The sequence below is a fragment of the Phoca vitulina genome, unplaced genomic scaffold (assembly GCF_004348235.1).
Source record: "Phoca vitulina isolate PV1807 unplaced genomic scaffold, GSC_HSeal_1.0 scaffold10, whole genome shotgun sequence".
NCBI lineage: Eukaryota > Metazoa > Chordata > Mammalia > Carnivora > Phocidae > Phoca > Phoca vitulina.
This window is the reverse complement of record NW_022589713.1, coordinates 25,667,987-25,687,612: the sequence shown is the minus strand read 5'-3', so window position 1 is coordinate 25,687,612 and position 19,626 is coordinate 25,667,987. Positions and strand designations below refer to the sequence as shown.

The window sequence follows — 19,626 nt, the reverse complement described above, 5'->3', positions numbered from 1 at the left end:
CTCTGATTATGTCCTTAGTATACTTTTGTTATTAAAATGTCTTTTGATTGTAGGCTTTGGAATCAGGCTGTCCAGGTGAAAAACTAAAAATACCACTCAAGCCAGTCAAATAACCTTTCCAAGCCTCAGTTCGCTTATCTGTAAAATACAGCTATAATTCTACATATCCATACATTTGGATTTGTAGCTTACAAGTAAGCTAATGCATGGAAAGCACTTAACTGACTTCCAGGCACATACTAACTATTAATAAATGAGAGCACAGTTGTTGCTGCGGTTACCTCCACCATAAGGATTGCCAGGATTATTACTGGTATCATTTCATGTTTATATCAATCAGTACTTTATCATTTCATGTTTGTATCAATTAATACTTTGCTAAGTAAGTCAAAACCCTCTGTTAGTCCCTTACAGATTTCTTTGAAATATTCTGGTCTATAATGGTCTATAAAATTCCAAAGTTTATGAGCTACAGCTCTGGATGATTATATGTCATTTGTTTCTAACTGCCTGACAAGAGGTCTCTTACGGTCTTACAGCCTCTTACTCTAATTCCAACTGGATTCTCGAATCCTTAAGAGGTCATTATAGCTGTGCTTCTCAAACTTTAATGTGCATGTAAGTCATGTGATTTTATTAAAATACAGATTCTGATTCTGTAGATAATTCTGTATTTCTGAGAAGTTCCCAGGTGATGTAAGTGCTGCTGTCCAAGGATCCCCCTTTGAATGGCAAAAATTTGGAACATTTGCTTTCTTGATATATCAGTTCTTCTGTATCTTCGTATACTCTATGGACCCTTTTTAAATCATTATATCTCACTTCAAGTCATCCAGGAACTGGAAGTTCTGTTGTAATATCCCCTGCCTCCAATTTAATTAGCTTTGAAAAATGTAATTCCTTTTGTTCTCTTATGATAGTCTTGTCACTTGTCAGTTTTACATTGCATGGTTGGGGGAAGTAGACAATAAAATGAGTGTTCCTCTTGCAACTGTTTTCCTAGAATAACAATTTAGATACATATGCAAAAAGATTAAAATAGCCAAAACCACCTTACCCAGAGAATTGTAAACTGTGTTGGATAGGCCTGAATGCCTTCATAACTGTTGCTCTGGATGGAGCCACCGATTCAAGTGACCTGGCTGATCTTCTCTACATTGAATTCGGGAAAGGGTTTGAGTACAGGACCCAGCTCACTATTGGAATGAGGGACCTTGGGAGCCGACTGTCAAAGCAACTGGTAAGTTACTTAGAAAAGGCTGGTGAGTTTAAATTTTCTATTTGTTTTGTATATAGATTTAGTATTTATGCTTACGAATTTGAACTAATTTTGTTCACTTGGGTGTGAGAAAAAGGCTTTTCTGAATTAGTAAACAGCCTAAATAAGAGGGTGTTTTGAAAAAAAAAAATGTAATATGGTAGAGATACATCAAAGCATGTTTAATTAATATGCTTGGCAAAAAAGGGAAGAAATTTATAGCACCTATGATCCTGCCCGAATTACAGTCACTGAATGTAAGCACTGGAGGGAATCTGAGGTGACAGGGTGAATCCACTGCTCCCTCAGCCAGCTGGTTTTCACATCCCTTGTGGATCCTAAGTGTCACAGCTCACTGCAGTGAGTATAATACTCGTGTTTAAGATGTGTATTTTCCCTGCAACATGGCTTGTAAAGGAGAGCCGATTGCACTTGGAGTTCAACCAAAGGAAGAGGAACCTGCCCCGATATTGGAGGAAGAACAGAGCAACATGATGATGGACCTCCTCCTATGTTGTACTGTATGTGTGATCAAAAGCTTTGTAAATGTCTTGACTGCAATGTTTGCCTTGTGAACTCTTTTTAGAACCTAATGTCTACATGGGTGCAGCCTAGTCCTATTTCTTTCAGAAATGTACAAGGATTCAAACTAGAGTGGTGAAGGGTTACCAGATTATGTGGCACCACTTTCACCTTAATAACTGGCTAATGATCTCTCATTTGCTTATGATTTATGAATTCTGTAATCACATCAAGACACCTTCCAATAACACGCTAGCTCCTACTATTTTTCACCTGTAGAATTTGTATATAAATAGATGTTTAAACACCATTTGTTAAGTGTAGTAATTACGTGAAAATAATTACTTCAAGAATATGGAAGTTTTGTTGGAATTGCTTTTTCTACATGGGAAGACTGTGTCTCTTTTACAAAAGGTCTTTTTTTTCCTACTATTTTTTTCCCCTGTCTTTGAAATTCGTATTGGTAATTCATAGAGGGAGGAAGTTATTCCTCAAAACAAACCTGTCAGTGTTTCAATATCACATCAATGCTAGATTATCAAAGAAAAACTTAATTTTAGAAATAGATCAATTTTAACGTTAATAATAAAAGATCTAATGCTGTAGGGTTTTAGTGATCCAAAGAAAATTGGTATTATCTAATATAAAATCAAAGAATCCAGTTTGTTATTTGATTTCACACATTTCAAGTTTTATTGGTTTTTCTGACATTTTTAGGGGAAAATTTTTTTCTAATGGCTGAAAAGGAACATTATATAATAGACACAGAAGCACAATTGCTAAATGATTATTATGACAAAATATTTTCATTTTTCATCACACTAGATTTTTGATGGGAAACTTTTCAACACAAAGAGTGATTCTACCCTACCAAGGCCAAGCATGGTGTTTACTGCAAATTTTCCTCAAAATAAATCTTGTGGGTTAATTGTAGAAATGCAGTGGAATATGTCAATTTTTCAGAGGATGACTAGGTTCAGGATAAAATTCACTGATATTTTTCAATATATAATATGGTTTTTCAGCCAGGGTATAAAGGGGAATCTTCTCCCCATTCCCCCATCCTCTACAGCAAGGGTTTTGGAAATGTTGAGTGTGTAGTTGGTGTTTTTGAAATCCTGTCACAAAAACTTTTCTGGAAGTGTTTACCATTGGACTCCATTCTAAGCACTATGACATCGGGCACTGTCTAAATCCTTTAGCATGCAAAGATTTCACAAAATAGGGAAAGGAGAAAAGAGCATTCATTTTATTGAACAAAATATTGGGGGCAGAATTATATAAGGTAATCAGCAACACCATGGTCAATGCTGGGATGGGGTGGGATCAAGAGATCACATTAATAAATTAGGATGCACTGAGCTGGCCATGGCTAAGCTAATAGCATTTTGAGGATACAAAAACCTGTTTGAGGAAACAAGCTGTAACAGACTCTTAACAGAGAACAGACTGAGGGTTGATAGGAGGTGGGGGATGGGCTAGATGGGTGATGGGATTAAGGAGGGCACTTGTTATGATGAGCACTGGATGTTGTCTGTGAGTGATGAATCACTGAATTTTACTCCAGAAGCCAATATTGTACTGTATGTTAACTACCTACAATTTAAATTAAAAAAATAAAAGAAACCTCTTTGAGTTGATTTGAAGTTCTCATAGGGTGGAGAATGCAGACCACAGAAGGAAGGATAGCAGCTAAAGAATGTCTCATGCACTCTCTCTGGAGCATGGTTACTTTAATGGGGAACAGGTTTCTGAAACTGTGGAAGAAGTCTGAATGACACCATTGAGCGTGTACGTGTGATTTGGGAAGCAGTGCCACCCAATGTCATGTATTTCTTACTCTTCCCCAAGGTTAATGTTGCTGAAAGGACGTGCTGCTGTTTATTCTGCAAGTGCATTGGAGGGGATGGCATAATGGGGGATCCTGGACCACCGGGGAAAAAGGTGATTTTAGTTAAGATTTATGGCTCACCTTATTTGAATGTAGTATGTCTTTCAGACATAGGGTTAGGTGGAAATAAAGGATGATTTTAACTTCTAGATAGAGCCTCTGAGGTAACCACTTATTCTCCATGACAGCTAGATACGCCTGGCTTTCCCTTGGCATTCTAAATTGGAGTCTTCTAAAAAACTTTCAATACAAGTGTCAGGAGGGACAACTGCCAAGATCCTTGATTATCTAGTGTTCCAGCAGGGATGACAACGACGCCCAGAAATCAACGGTGATTTCTGTGTTGAATAATGAAAACTTCCTGAATATCAGTGTCCTTTCAATTCCCATTTTTAATGACTGCAGAGTCATTTAAATGAAGTAGGGTATGTTTTGGGTAGTCTGCTGACAAGCAAATTAGGTCAGCTTACCCTGTCCTCACAGAAGATGTGGCAACGTTTCAGCTTTAGCCAGACCAAAAATATCACAGATGTATGTGCAAAAATGCCAATTATAAAACAGTAGCCAAAAGTAGATTTATGTATTTCCTAACCAAAAAAAATTTATGTACTCATAAAAAAAATATGATTTGGGAGCATGCTAAAATATGCTAAGTGCTAAAATATGTACAAACATACTATGGATGTGTTTAATAATTTCGATACTGCTTGTTTACATGTGTATTTGATTTGTGAATAATTTGTAGATAGCACCATAACTCCCAAATCAACATGTTTGTGTCTCTGAAGAAAATTTTCGGACTATTTCCTGAATGCTTCAACTTTACGGAAGGAGAACGGTAGATTTAAAAAAAAAAAAAAAAAAAAAAGCCGGGCTCAGAAAGAATGAAAAGAAATGTGTGTGGTCTATTTTTCTATGTGTAGCATAAATCCTAAAAGAGATTTTTTTTTTAATGAAAAGAGGGTAATTCTAGTCTGTCAAGGGCAAATAGAGCTGTGTTCACTTGAAGGTTTGACTGAGAAAAAATATTCCAGCACTGTATATAACCCCAGAGAGGGTTATGGACAGCATTATGATCCACACATGCACACACCCTTGAGTTATCTGGATACTTGTTTCAAAACTACATTTATTTTTATGTGTATAAATACAGCCTAGGTTGTGGGGGGAGGATTATTTTTTTTCAAACTCCTGTAATTCTACATAAAGTAAAACTATAGTGAAAGATTTTTGCTTGATGACCTTTGGTTTTTGGTCTGTGGAGTTCTAATGCATTCTTTGTTTCCTTATTTCCAGGGATCCCCAGGTTTTAAAGGCAGTGAGGGCTATCTGGGAGAGGAAGGCGTTGCTGTAAGTCAAGGTTTATTTCACCTCTATTTATTCCTGAGAACATATCTGCAAAAGGAAATCGTTTGTGTCAATTCAGAAGGAAACAAGAAAAGTCAGAGTCTAAGAATTCATGTACAAAATCTGAGGTCTTTTCTAATTCTCATCGGGCTTTGCTTCTGGTGGTCAATAATGGTTTATTAACCTACTGTCTCCTCTTTGGCTGTTCACCAACACTGCACAATGAACTTAATGCGAAAGTTATTTTTTTCACCAGGGGACTCAAATCACTGCCATTTCCCCCTTCCTGATCCATTTTGCACAGGTAAACCAACTCCCCACATTATTTATCAAGGACCTCCACTCTTTCTCACGTCCATCCACCCATCCATTCATCCATCCATCCATCCATCCATCCATCCTTCTTCCTTTCTTCCTTCCATCCGTGCATTCCTTTAACAATTATATATTGAGCATCTTACCATTTACCATAATAAATGAACTTCTCCACTCATGTATTCATCTAACAAATATATATTAAGGCATTCTACCACGTTTCAGGCACAGTGTCTAGACCCTAGAAATAAAAAATAAGGAAAAGTAAAAATATGATTCTTATCTCAGGTAACTTCAGACAAGTGGAAAGGCAAATGAGACAACCATGTTTCCAGCTGCTAAACACAACGACTCTTCCAATGTTACAATGAGGTGCATTGTGGCAAAGCATAGCAGAGCAAATACCTAACAGCCTTGGTAGTAGTTAAGGCTTGGGAGGGGAAGGCTGCAAACAAGGGGTAATGCTTGGGCAGACATCTGAAGGACAAATAGATATTTCTTCAGGCAAAGTTTGTGGGGGAGAACATATTACTAGAGAGAGAACAATGTGTTCAAGGGTATGTGATTAAGTCAGAGAATTTGCGTGCGTGCGTGTGTGTGTGTGTAGAATGGCACATAGCCAACATGGTTGGAACCCAGGACACAGTGAGGAGGTTACGTGGCAAGCAAGACCCAGAGTAATTGGGAATCTTGAATATCCTACAGAAGATTTGGTGTCTTCCAGTTGATGGGCAGTCATTGGATGATATTAAGCACTGGAGTAAAAATAATGGGGGCATGGATTTAGAAAGCATACTCAGGCAATGTATGGATGCTAATAAGGCAGGGGTTACAGGTAGAAGCTTTGCAGTAGTAGGTGTAGGACAAAGCAGTCCTAATCTTAGTTGGGGGCAGTATAAGGGGGTATGTTAAAGAGGATGAATGTAAGTAATTGTGACCTGGGGAGAGAGAAGCAGAGGATGATCTCTTTGTTTCCAGATCACAAGACTGCACAGACTAGTGGGGTAACCAAGACAAGGATTGTAGGAATGATATTTGGTTAAAGAAAGAGAAGGAATATGGATTTTGGATTGGAAATCATGCTTAGATTTTAGTTAGATCATACCTAGAGCATCCTTCTCTGGTGCCTCACCAATTCTTCATTATCTGTTCCTGGAATAGCTGCTGAAATTTTGAGAATACATTTTAGCTGCCACTTGTTTGTATGTCTGTTTTATTTAGATACCACCCTACCTAGGGCAGTATCCAGGTGGGATCCAAAGCAAAGGGCTGTCATCAGAGTAGTTCTGATTTACTTCCATTCTCAGGTTTAATAAGCATGAATTCTGGATTGTAAACCATGAGCAGTTACACATTTTTTTCCAACACAAAACTTGTAAAATTTCTAAGAATCCAGAGTACAATGGAAAAGGCTCATCTAGGTATGTTCTCTTTCTCAGGGAGACAGAGGAATCAGTGGACCAGTGGGAGAGCAAGGTACTAAGGGATGCTATGGTGCCAAAGGTCCTAAGGTAAGGGTTGCATTAGGCATTGATAAGTCTTTCCAACATTAATTCCACTTTCTCACACTAACCACTACTGTCCTTTCTATTTTCAGGGAAACAGGGGACTAAATGGACAAGAGGTATGGTACCAATGGTATCCATTTATCTGCCCATCTCTTATCTAGAAATATTTTCATTTTTTGAAACTACTGAACAGTAGATCATACAAATGAAGTTTCTCTGGATCTTCCTTTATTGCCAGCCATTTGATTTTGCTTATTCTTGTTTTTTATTGCAGGCAATGTGTATTATTTGTTCACAGTTTCTATTACTCGGTAATCTTTGTTATTACTCAGGACTAGGCTGTATATGAAAGACAAAACTAGACTTTTGTTTGGGGTCTGACTTCTTTCCACCTAAATGTGTAATACACTCTATTCTGATCACATCTGTCTTTTCAGGGAGAAGTTGGAGGAAGTGGAATTGGCGGATTAAATGGAGAGCAGGTAGAGCCTTCTCTTTGTCCCCAAAAGGCCCTTCTGAACCATTTCTCATCAAGAAAATGGAAATTTGAGTTTATTCTTCTGTTTTTTAGGGTGAGAGTGGTCTTCCTGGAGAAAAAGGAGAAAAGGGTGATGAAGGATCCCAGGTAGGGATTCAATAAAGAGACAACATGAAAAATGTCCTGGCAATTAGAGGTGTGACTAACAGAGTAAAACAGCTACCCTAAATGTATCAGTCAGTGAGCACCACAAAATTGCTTTGTGACAATCACAAAACCTCAACTGCATGCAACAATAAACATTTATTTCTTATGTGTCTGAGGTTTGTAGCCCAGATCCCTGGTCTAGGCTAAGCATGGCTGATCTTGGCTCGGGTGTCTGTAGGTTGGCTGACAGCCTTATTCCACATGTCTCTTATCTTCCTCCTAGGACCAGGAAGCATTGTCTGGCTTTGTTTTCCGTCACCTTTTCATGGCCATGGCAGATGCACAAGGGAGCAAGTAGAAACACACAGGTTCTCTCAAGGTCTCTTAAGGCCTAGGCTTGGAGCTCTCACAGCAACACTTCCATCTCTTTCTGTTGGCCAGATTCAGTCATGGCCAAACTCGGGAGTTAGGGGGTCTTGTCCCACTACAACTGGAAAGCATTACAGAGTCACATGGCAAAGGACATAGATACAGAAGTAAAGAATTAGGGTCATTAATGAAAAGCAGCTACCATACTAAGAATGGCAGCAGGGTGTTAACAAGAGTCTGTAGGGTGGGGCAGCACACCGCAAGTGTATGCCACTCATTCCCATTTAGAACAGACACCAACAGCAGCCATACTTCCATCATCCACTTTGTCTGTCTTTGGGGTGTGAACAGCTGAGTCAGAAACCCAGTTTCTAGCTGATACAACCACCTTGGAGAAAATGGATAATGTCTCTGAATCTCAGCTGCTTCACTAAAAGAAATATACAAACAATACCTGGTTTATAAAGTAGCTGTAAAAACTAAGACAACAAATGTGTCTGGAACACAGACTTCCTCACTGTGGTAAATAATTGAGATCACTCTTAAATTATTTACATGATGCCTGAAACTATTTTTTGGTTGTCCATCTGTCCAGCTTAAAAATAACTCTAGGGGCACCTGGGTGGCTCAGATGGTTAAGCATCTGCCTTCGGCTCAGGTCATGATCCCAGGGTCCTGGGATCGAGCCCCACGTCAGGCTCCCTGCTCTGCAGGAAGCCTGCTTCTCCCTCTCCCACTCCCCATGCTTGTGTTCTCTCTCTGGGTGTCTCTCTCTCTCTCTCTGTCAAATAAATAAAATCTTAAAAAAATAATAACTCTAGTAGAAAAATTTTAATTATTCAAATGAGGGAGAAGATAAGCTCTTTGTTTTTACTAATGTTATTAAAAATTCTTTTCTTATCCTTCTTCTGACTTGTATTATCTTTAGGGAAGCCCAGGAAAGCGAGGGGTTTCTGGTGACCGAGGTGCAAAGGGCCAGCGAGGAGACCCTGTAAGTGCTGGCGCTGCGTGGGCTGTGAGCTAAACAGGGCTTGGTTGCCATCAGCTTCTGATAAGAAGAGAGCCCCACTTTACACTACTACAATAGAAATCCTGAGTTTAGATCATCACAAGCACAACTGTTGTGGAATTTTAAAAGCATTTCCCTTGTGCTAGATCCTCTTCATCTATGGAATGAGCATGGACAGTGAGAAGATCTTGTCCATCATTGGTGCATTTGTTTTTTGAGAATACATATTCAGAATTGTTACTGTGCTTCAGAGCCATGAAGGAATTCTAGTCCCTTCCATTCTCTTCCTCTGAGTACCTCAAAATATGGATAGGGTGGAAGAAACAAAGCCAACTCTTTTCTTCCATTCCCCAAGAGTCTTTATAAGTTAAGAATATGAACTTAATTTTCTTGAATCCAAGCCAGCTAGGACCGTTTCAGGCAAAACCTATGACACAAAGGTGCCTGCTCTCCTGGATACAACCTGGTGAAATAGGCATGACCCACACCAGTGTAGGGGATATGCCAAGTCCAGTGAAACATCAGTACTATAGGACTTCCATCACCCCACCCACACAAAAGTAAGTCTCCAAAATCTTAACGAATTAGGATTTAGGTTTGTTTATTAAACTTTTCTACTGAGATATAATTGACCTAGAACATGGTGTAAATTTAAGTTGTTATGAGATATTGATTTGGTAACATTTATATACTGCAATATGATTACCACCATAGGGCTAGCTAACTCCTGTATCGTGTCACAGAATTACCATTTCTTTTTTTGTGATGAGAACATTTAAGGTCTAGTCTCTTAGCAACTTTGAAGCATATGATACAGTATTGTCTATAATTACTATGCTGGGCATTATTCTAGAACTTAGTTTTGAACTGTAACATCAGAAAAGTACACATGTTACGAATGCACAGCTTGATGAATGTAAATGTGCCTATGTAATCACCACCCAGGTAAAGAAATAGGACATCCCAGAAATTGCCCCCCATGTCTAATTCAATCACTACCAGCCTCTCCCAAAGGTAATCACTGTCCTAAAACCATAAATTAGTTTTACCAATATCCCTAAACTTTAAGTAAGTAGAATCATATAGGATACACTCTTCTGTTTCTGGCTTCTTTTGCTCAAGTTTATGCTTGTGAGATTCATCCACATAGTTGTCAGTAACAATAGTTCATTCAGTCTCATTAAGCTTAAGCCTTTTAAGCCAGTTTTCAAAAAACTCTGTACTAATTTACACTTCCACCAGCAAAATACCATACCAGTGTACTACATACATGCATCAGAATGGCTAATTTTTTTTTAAAAACTGACAATAACAAGTGCCGATAAGGATGTGGGGCAACTGGGAAACTCACAGGACTTTGTATATTGGAGGAGGAGTTATAAAGACAATGGATTGATCAGAGAAAAAATTTAGTGCAATATATTGAGAAATATAAATGTTAGGTATACATTGAAGATAACTATTTTAAAAGCAGAGGAATTTGCTCTTGAAGACTACATTGTTTAATAAGTGATGTTTTCTGATAATAGTCTGATGACCTGAGAGTTTTGAAACAACTTCTAAATATCTAGTTAGAAATAAAAAACTATCCATAAATAAAAATAATAAATAATAGTTCAAAGACATTTCAGTCATCTATATATGAAGGCCAAAAATTTCCTTGGGATATTGCTATAAAATTGCCATGTACTTTGGTCAGAATCCCCCCTAATTGTCTGCCAAATTGTCTGTATGATTACTTAACACTTCCAGAAGAATCTGAATAATGTAAGACGGTTTTTTTTTTTAAGGTTCTATGACTTCGAGATGGCTGAAAATTCAACCCACTAGAACTTCTGTGATGTGCTGTTTGTCACGATACTAATTTTAGTTTTTTAATGCATGATAATTCTTCCCACCCTCTTGGGAGTATACATCTCAAATCAAAGACAATTCTCTGAGTCTTTTTACATGTGGTTTTTATGGGTTACTATTTCAGGAAAAATTTGGGAGAGCAAGATTGATTGAATAAATAGAACCCGCACATGATCAGATTATTCGTAGGAATGCATACAAATGACACAAATTCCTGAAAATCTGTGCTTATTCAGACAGAACTTCCAATCATGTGACAGCTAGTTTGGCCATTTGGAATTTCCCATTTTTAAAAATCTCATGTAATCTCATGTGATACTGGGGAGAAAACTGAACTAGATCATTTGAGCTACAGAGTGAAGTAAGGTTCATGATTCTAAAACATATCATTAATAGAAGCCCATGTTGAATCATAAATTTGTGTTAGATGATGTTCTTTTGTCCAGTTGCATAGAAAAAATTGGAAAGACTGGACAGATCATATTCAGACTGACCAAACAACTAGGATATTCTATTCTGTAGAATATGCTAGCGTATGACTTTTTAATGCCATCTCTTCAATTAAATAGTTTGGAGTTGGACCTCGATAAGTTATTTATACATCCAGTGGAATAAGATTTTGGACTTTACATTATTTTCCTTTTCCTTTTTTTGCCAAAATACAGTCTCTAATATTGTGATTTAGGTATACCCTGCTTGGAGAACTTGACAGACAAATATTTAAACTTAAAACAGAAATTGTAGAAAATAATCTTTGGCTTTGGTATGTGGGGGGAAAGAACTAAGTTTTCACATAAATTCTGGTAATCTCAGTTATAAAGTAAATTCTAAGAGCATCTTTTTCTCTCTGGTAGCCTATAAACTGTAAGTGTAGAAACTATTTGTTTAAAAATCTTTCTAAGTATTTGGAACAATGACATGTCCCTGTTGGTGATCTCAAATTACTTATGATTGATGAAGGTAATCTGGGCTGCTATCAGCCAAACAGCCCAGCCGCTGGCACTCAGCAGGACTGGATAATTCTTGTCCCCTCTCAATTTATTGGGGCATTGACTGAACTGACTGGCTCAATTGATTGTCCCAGCATCATGGGGATACTGCTCTATTGGTGGTCCTAACTATCCAAGATAGAAAGCTTTCTGTTTGGCCTGCTAAGGATAATGTCCTACAATGAGTTCCTGCTAGAATGTTTGTATGAATATTGGGGGAAACTCAAGATGCCAGAATTTTCTGAAAACTGGAAAAGTAGCAGTGAACATATGGGGCTAGAAGGCTACCAGGCGTCCAAGGGGAGAAAGAGAGAATGGATGGCGGATACAGTCCTCCGTGCTGCTCAGTGTACTTATGTTCTTGTGGTGGAGCCCATTACAAACTGTCTCCCTTCTCCCAAAGGTAGGGAAGAGTAAAAATCTAACAACCTCAAGTATAAACTTGTGTAGGCCCCAAGAAAGAAGAGCAAATATTAAGAGAAAGGATGGCAGTAGTGAGAAGGGGTACCTCCAGACCCAGGATGAGAATTGTCATAAACATAAGCCATGTCACCCTTGCTTCTCTGGGCACTGCCTTCTATGGTGAGCTCTTGCTCCCCTCCCCCGCATTCCCCCAACACTCACCTCAGGTCCCCACTCTCTTCTGACAATGCAGAACACAGGAGGAAAAGAAATCATGTATAAGCCATTTGTAATTTCTACCTATCTGTGGTTTTAAATGGATTGGACCTATTTTGTCAATTTTTTAAGGGGGGAGTGAGTAAATGTGTTATATGCAGTTACATTTTTAAGGAGAGATATTCAAAATTTTTCTCTTTATTTTGTGTTTTTTAGGGAGTTCCTGGATTTGACAATACCACAGAAGGACCTAAGGGCTTGAAAGGAGAACGTGGAAGACAAGTAATTATGTGGGCATTTGAAAGTAAACTTGTAATGATGTGACATACTTGCTACAGAAAAAGCATCTTTGGGAGCAAAAATACCTTTTCCTCCTCCTTATCTGCCACTCTAGGGTTCAAAAAACATTCCCTTGTTCTTCTGAATTTGGGGTGATTTGCTTCACCAAGCCCTGCCCTTGAGGTCTTCATTTATGAATGCAAACATCTAATTCCCATCTTAAAATGTAGGGCTAGCTGATGGAAAGAACAAGCCAGTAAATTGTTGGCCTTCCAGGATACAGGAGTCATATACCCTAAGAAGACATTGTATTATTTGTAGTACATGATAAAAAGAAAAAGATCTGGTAGATCTATACAGCTTACATGCTCAAGGCAAATCTCTTAGGATTAATCCCATGAAATCTCACAAACCACAATTTGATCATCTTACCTTGTTTTTCAGAATTTTTAAAAGCGTAATAATCTGGAAAATGTGTTTCTCTGGATCTTCTTGATGAGGAAGTTCCCCTGGTGACTTCCCCTGGGGGAGAGGTCTGATGTGGTAGGAAGAACTTGACTTTGGGGACAGGCCCAGGTCCTGTTTCACGCTCTGTGCCTTACCAGCTCTGTGGCCTTGGGCCACTTTCTGTAAACCTCAATTTTCTCAACTGCAAAATAGGATAAATAGCCTACTTTTAAAGGTTATGGTGGGAATTCAGTGACTGACCTTGCCGCATCATAAACCTTCAGTAAATGCTACCTGCCATTTTTACTAAGTGGTAAATGTAAGTCTCACATGTCTCATTATAGATTCATAAATTTCCTTCATTTTCTATTTTGGGAAGATGCATGAGTGTTGTGAGATTTTATTCACATGCAGGTGTGAATCTACACAGGTTAGCCAAACAGAACAAGAAGTCCAAAGGTAGAAATCCAAACCAGTAGTAGCCGTACCTGACACATGGCACGCTTCATTTATCCACTCTGCGGCAACACAGTGGGAGATAGTTTGATTCAGATACTCTCTAACTTATACCCAAAGACAAGTTAGACAGTGGTGATGAACAGATGAAGCCATGTCTTTAGCATTTGGTCCTGTAGTCCCTCATTTCTTGCATAGACATATGGTTTATAAACAGTAGAAGTAATCCACATCCAAAGGGAGGATAACTCCCTAGCTGGTGTGTATCCATCCACCCTCCCTGCAGCACAAGCAGATGTTGAAGAGGAAATATGTCAGTGCTGTGTAATTACTGTCACCTGTCTGTCTTTTCACTTGACAGGGTAGAAGAGGCTGGCCAGGCCCCCCTGGAACACCAGGCTCCAGAAGAAAGACAGTAAGAGCCCTTCTAGACAAGGAGACCCACTGCTCTGGTAGCCTATATTGTGATAAAAATGGCCAATTGTGGGGAGTGAGTGGGATGGTTCTGCTGGGGCTCAAGACCATGGGGACACTTGGGATAGCTCTGAGAACACAGCTGGCGAAGCGCTTGTGGAAAGCCCCCGAAAAGATGAGGCAGGAAGGTGCTGGTTGCAAGGAAAATTACCGATCAGGAGAAAAGGCTGGGCAAAGAGAACAAAAAAGCAGCCAACTAGGGGAAGAGTGGTGAAAGTTTGGCCTTCTCACTATGCTAACTGCCATTGCCAGTGATGTCATTTTAAGTCCCAAACTCCATTCCTCTGCCAATTTTATGACTACTTAGGAAAGTCAGTCCTGGTATAAGTCCTCTGTTCTTACTTCTATATTCTCTGCCTTGCAAAGAAGGTGTGTGTTCCAAGACACAAAAACATTTTCTTTGTGTGGAGTATAATAGCTGATTCTGTGAACTTCTCAGACAATACAATGCATAATAAATACAGTATACTAAACTGGTTTCTATTTGTGCTCAATTTTAAAGCATATATGTATAGTACTAATTGAGATTTAGTCGATGTATAACATTAGTTTCAGGTGTATAACATGATTTGTATATGTGGTTGTGAAATAATCACCACAATAAATCTAGTTAACACTCATCACCATGTGTAGTTACAAATTTTTCCTTGTACTGAAAACTTTTTTTTTAAAGATTTTATTTATTTATTTGAGAGAGAGAATGAGATAGAGAGATCATGAGGGTCAGAGGGAGAAGCAGACTCCCTGCTGAGTAGGGAGCCTGATGCGGGACTCGATCCCGGGACTCCAGGATCATGACCTGAGCCGAAGGCAGTCGCTTAACCAACTGAGCCACCCAGGCGCCCCAAGTACTGAAAACTTTTAAGATCTACTTTCTTAGCAACTTTCAAATATACGAAACAGTATTATTAGCAATAGTCCCCATGCTGTACATTACATCCCTATGATTTATTTTGTGACTGGAAGTTTGTACCTTTTGACCCATTTTACCAATTTTATCCACCCCCCCCCCCAACTCCTTACTTCTGGCAACTACCAAAAGTTCTCTGTGTCTAGGAGTCAGTCAAGTTTTTGGAGTTATTTTTTTGTTTTGTTTTGTTTTTGTATTTTTGAGATTCTACATATTAGCAAGACCATATAGTATTTGTCTATCTCTGACTTATTTCACTTAGTACAATACCTTCAGGGTCCATCCATGTTGTCACAAATGACAGGATCTCCTTTTTTTGGCTGAATAATATTCTGTTATATTTATACATATATATATATATATACATTTTGTTATATATATATATATCACATCACATATTCCTTATCCATTCATCCATCAGTGGTTGCTTAGGTTGCTTCCATGTCTTGGCTATTGTGTAAGTAATGCTGCAATGAACACAGGGGTGTGGGTATCTTTTTTATTAGTGTTCGCATTTCCTTCAGATATATATACCCAAAAGTGGAATTGCTGGATCATAAGGTAGCTCTATGTTTAATTTTTTGAGGAACCTCCATATTGTGGAAATACTAAGAATGAAATTGGGTCACTTGCTTATACAACCTTTTGGGGTCTTTCTTATTTATTTTGTTTTGTTTTGTCGTATTTTTTCAACAAGCACTTTTTGAAAAAGGTTCTGTGCCTGACTACTTGGAAGAGCACAGAAATTATAAAAGAAAATTTTTATCTAATAAAAAGAGATAACTCTAATAAAATACACTTAAGTGCTTGCATCAGGTTCTAAATTAGACCTTTTTTCATTTTGCAGCATTTCCTTTCCATTCTTAGTTATCTACTTTCTCCAACTTCCTCCACCTCCCTCCTCAATTCTTTGTGCTATTTACTGAGCAGATAAAAACTAGTTTGATATATTACATTTATTATGCATCGTATTTTCTGAGCAGAAGTTCATAGAACCAGCTATTATACTTCATCAAGAAGATATTTTTGTAGCTTGGAACTCCTCTTCTTTGCTAGGCAAAGAAAATGGAAATGAAAACAGAAGTTACATTTAAAATGTGCAGAATTTAGTTGCTGGGAAAGCACTTTACTACTGCTGCTGTGTTAATGCACCTAAAGATAAAGCAATACATTTGCTATTCATTTCACTTTCTAAAAGGGTGTAGCCAGCTTACATACCCTGGGAAAATATTTTGAACTTAAAGAATATCATCCAAGATTTCCTGGCATGGGAGATGTACTTTTATTGTTTTATAGAGGCTCTCTAGAGGCTAACACAGCATCACCATGTATTATTTAAACTGCACAACTCCTAAGAAATATGTCCCCATTTGGGTTATAGGTTCAGCAGTGTCATTCAGGAGTAAAAGTGGGACTTCCAGCTAAAGATGGCAAAGTCAATGTGGTTTTTTTTACTATTCCTTTTTGTGCAACTTACCAAAAACAACACAAGAAATTAAAAAGACATTAACAAAGAATGACCACAACTTCAAGCCACATGTGATGGCAAATATTGGCCAGTTCTTTTAAAATCTAGATCTTAATGAAGGGAGACTTTGGAAAGCTTATACATATACCTCAGACCTCAAGCAGGGATCAGATTTCTCTAAAAGTAGCTTTCAGGTTTTGAGAAGATCAGAGAATATACCCATAGAAACAGTGTGGCTGAGGAGGCAGAAATCATGGAAAACTAAAGAATATTTCATTTTTAATATCTACAACCAGCAGTCTGGTCCATGGAAGCTGCAAATATCGAAGAAACAGTGACTATTGCAAAACTATGATTTAAGGGGCTTTATGTGAGTTCCATAAATCTCTTAAATGCCCAAATTTGAAGGGAGAGGTAGCATGAGGTAAAAGAAATACTTCATGATGAGAAAGGGTTTGAGACAACATATCTATATCAAAGCTACTGACCTAGGTCCAGCTACACCACATACAGTTATTCAGTAAATAGGTGGCCCTCTTCAAAAGTGATTAATAACCAGAAATAATATTAATCTTCATTATTAAATGATTATTAAGACTTATGCATAGAAAGAAGAGGAAAATGACATGAGCAAAGGGCAAATAAACCCTTATTGGGAGAAGAATTATTCAAGGAAAAGACAGAATGACTCTGGCAAATAGTTCTCTAAAGTCTCGAAAAAACTAAGGCAATGTGATTGCTCTAAAAAGAGTCTAAAGAACTGACAAGATGATAGAAAGTGAAGAAAGCAAGCTGGTAGTGTTTGGGGGTGATGAACATGCAAGATAGGTTAAGAGCAACAAAAAAATTAGAATAAATAAGACTGAAACTATAGTTGGGCATATAGTAATCAAGAAACCACAAAAGCGATGATAGAGGTGGACAATGGAGAGCCCACAACTGTACAATTTGCATTACTAAGTTAAACAGACTAATGTAGAAAATATTCAGAAGTATAATAAAAGAGAATTTCTTATAAAAAGGCTCAAATGTGCAGGTAGAAAAGGCATATTCTGACTCAGAAAAAAAATTGATACAAAAACTTTAACACTGAGCTACATCCTAGTGAAATTACCAAACTTACTATGTAAAGGAAGAATCTCCAAGAATTTCCAAGCAGAAAAGATAGAAAACCCAGTTTGTCTTGAGCCTTTTTCACAACAATCAGGGCCAAAAGGGAGAGCAGTAGAATAGGTAGAGTTCTGAAGGAAATCCAGGGGTTCAAGATTTTCATACCCACCTGAGTTGTCCTTTGTACATATGAGTAATTAATATGATAAAGCCTTCAAAAATTCAGGCAATACAGCCCCCATTTATCTTGTTCTTCTATTAAATTCAAGTAAAATTAAATGTAATATTTTAATTTTAAAATAGCATAAATACCATCATCCTTTCTTAATCAAAAGTACTATTATTTAGGGGCACCTGGGTGGCTCAGATGGTTGGGTGTCTGCCTTCGGCTCAGGTCATGATCTCCAGGTCCTGGGATCGAGCCCCATGTCGGGCTTCCAGCTCGGCTGGGAGTCTGCATCTGCCTCTCCCCCTGCCTGTGCTCCCTCTGTCTCTCTCTCTCAAATAAATAAATAAAATCTTTAAAAAAAAAAAAAAAGTACTATTATTTAGAACTCTATCTGTAAACATGCATAAGAAGATGTTGGGAATCATGATTACCAAATGTTAACAATAGTTTTATCTATGTAGGATTTGGGATGTCTTCAATTTTTGGGGGGGGGTGACTTAAATTTTTATTCTGTTTTTTCCTGCGTTTGAATATTTAAAAATCAGCATGTATCATATTTTAATAAGAGTAAAGTCATTGTCCTTTCAGAGGAAGAAAAATTTATACCACTAACTGAAAAACTCTAAAATATAGATAGATAATAAGTATTGAGGACTCTTTGGTGCAGTAAGATTCTGCTGAACTAAAAAGTGATTGGAGGATGCTGGTACGGTGTGGCATGCAGGGAAATAACAGCAGTTGACCAAATCTGACCTTGATTCATTTGACAAACATTTATTGAACACCTACAGTGTATCAGCAACTCTACTACTAGAGCTACAAAATCAAATAAGACCTAGTCCTTATTCTCAAGGCACCTAGAATCATATTACAGATTCAAGAGATGGTGTCTCAACCTATTATTGACATTGGATCAGATAATTCTTTGTTGTGGGAAGTTGTTTTGTGCATTGTAGGATGTTTAGTATTATCCCTGGCCTCTACCCACTAGCTGCTAGCAGCAGCCCCAACTTGTGACAACGAAAACCATCTCCAGACATTGCCAAATGTTGCCAGAGAAGGGGGGTTGCTAAATCCCCCTCTTGCAGTTTGAAACCACTATTGTAGAGGGGGATGGAACTGTAGGGATAACAAGCTGTAATTGGTGCTCTACCAGCAGTCTTTAATGGGTTGGATTGGGATGGTGGAGGGAGTAGGATCAGGACCAGAAAGCCACAGCACTGGGGCAGGAGGTGGGGATGGGAGATTGGTTCTTTCTGAGCCAAACTTCACTGAGAATTAGAACAGATTCTTGTGCCATGGATCATGAGCAGCAACTGTAGCCTCATACTAAAGCATGGCCTTCAGTCCTATTCAGTCTAGAGGGCTGTTAGTTTGCTTTTCCCTTTTCAACTCTCTTGGCACTACTTTAAGGGGCAGCTTGAAGTGCCCCCAGGCAGGCAGTCAGTCATCACTGTGAATGAGTGTTTGCCATTAAGATTCAGTATTAATGTGATGTTTTACCATTAAGAATGTCCTATTTTTTTCCCTGGGGATTGTGTCTCAAATCAGTCCATACCTATCTGGAAAAGTGGGTCCTGGTAAACCATCAGAAAGCCAGGCTATGAGGGACCAACAAGACTGAGTATCCTGTTCTGGGTCTTCTTACTCTCAGGATGCCTTTGGGGTTATTTTCTTTCTTGATGTGCTCATTCACATTTCCTTTCACAGATAAGTTAGACTGTCTGGATGAGTTACCAGACAACTACAAGCCATGGGTAAACCATGAAGACATTTGGGATTTAATCTTTCCCATCTAAAGCATTAAAAAAAATGTAAAACAAAAGTGTAAAATTATCTCCCCCATTTCCTTATTTTCTTTCAGTCTCTCACACCTATCCAAGGTATCTCAAACTTATGACTTTCATTTAAAGTTTAAATCCCACATAGCCATTAATGAAAGTGCTAGGTGATGACTTCTAGAGATGTTTCCATTATGCATGAATAGTGGATTAAAGTCTATCTCTTC

At 38.2% G+C, this 19,626-nt stretch overlaps 1 protein-coding gene across 1 annotated transcript in view; it reads left to right on the top strand.

Annotated features, from left to right (window-relative positions):
* The window catches only part of LOC116635238 (collagen alpha-6(VI) chain), a 114,691-nt gene that overhangs the window by 29,723 nt on the left and 65,342 nt on the right, over positions 1 to 19,626 (top strand). Inside the window, exons 13-22 of the mRNA XM_032409169.1 lie at positions 1,086 to 1,240; positions 3,632 to 3,724; positions 4,968 to 5,021; positions 6,773 to 6,844; positions 6,931 to 6,957; positions 7,279 to 7,323; positions 7,413 to 7,466; positions 8,764 to 8,826; positions 12,522 to 12,587; positions 13,849 to 13,902. Of these exons, the coding sequence (XP_032265060.1) occupies positions 1,086 to 1,240; positions 3,632 to 3,724; positions 4,968 to 5,021; positions 6,773 to 6,844; positions 6,931 to 6,957; positions 7,279 to 7,323; positions 7,413 to 7,466; positions 8,764 to 8,826; positions 12,522 to 12,587; positions 13,849 to 13,902 (683 nt within the window). The remainder of the gene's footprint in view (positions 1 to 1,085; positions 1,241 to 3,631; positions 3,725 to 4,967; positions 5,022 to 6,772; positions 6,845 to 6,930; positions 6,958 to 7,278; positions 7,324 to 7,412; positions 7,467 to 8,763; positions 8,827 to 12,521; positions 12,588 to 13,848; positions 13,903 to 19,626) is intronic.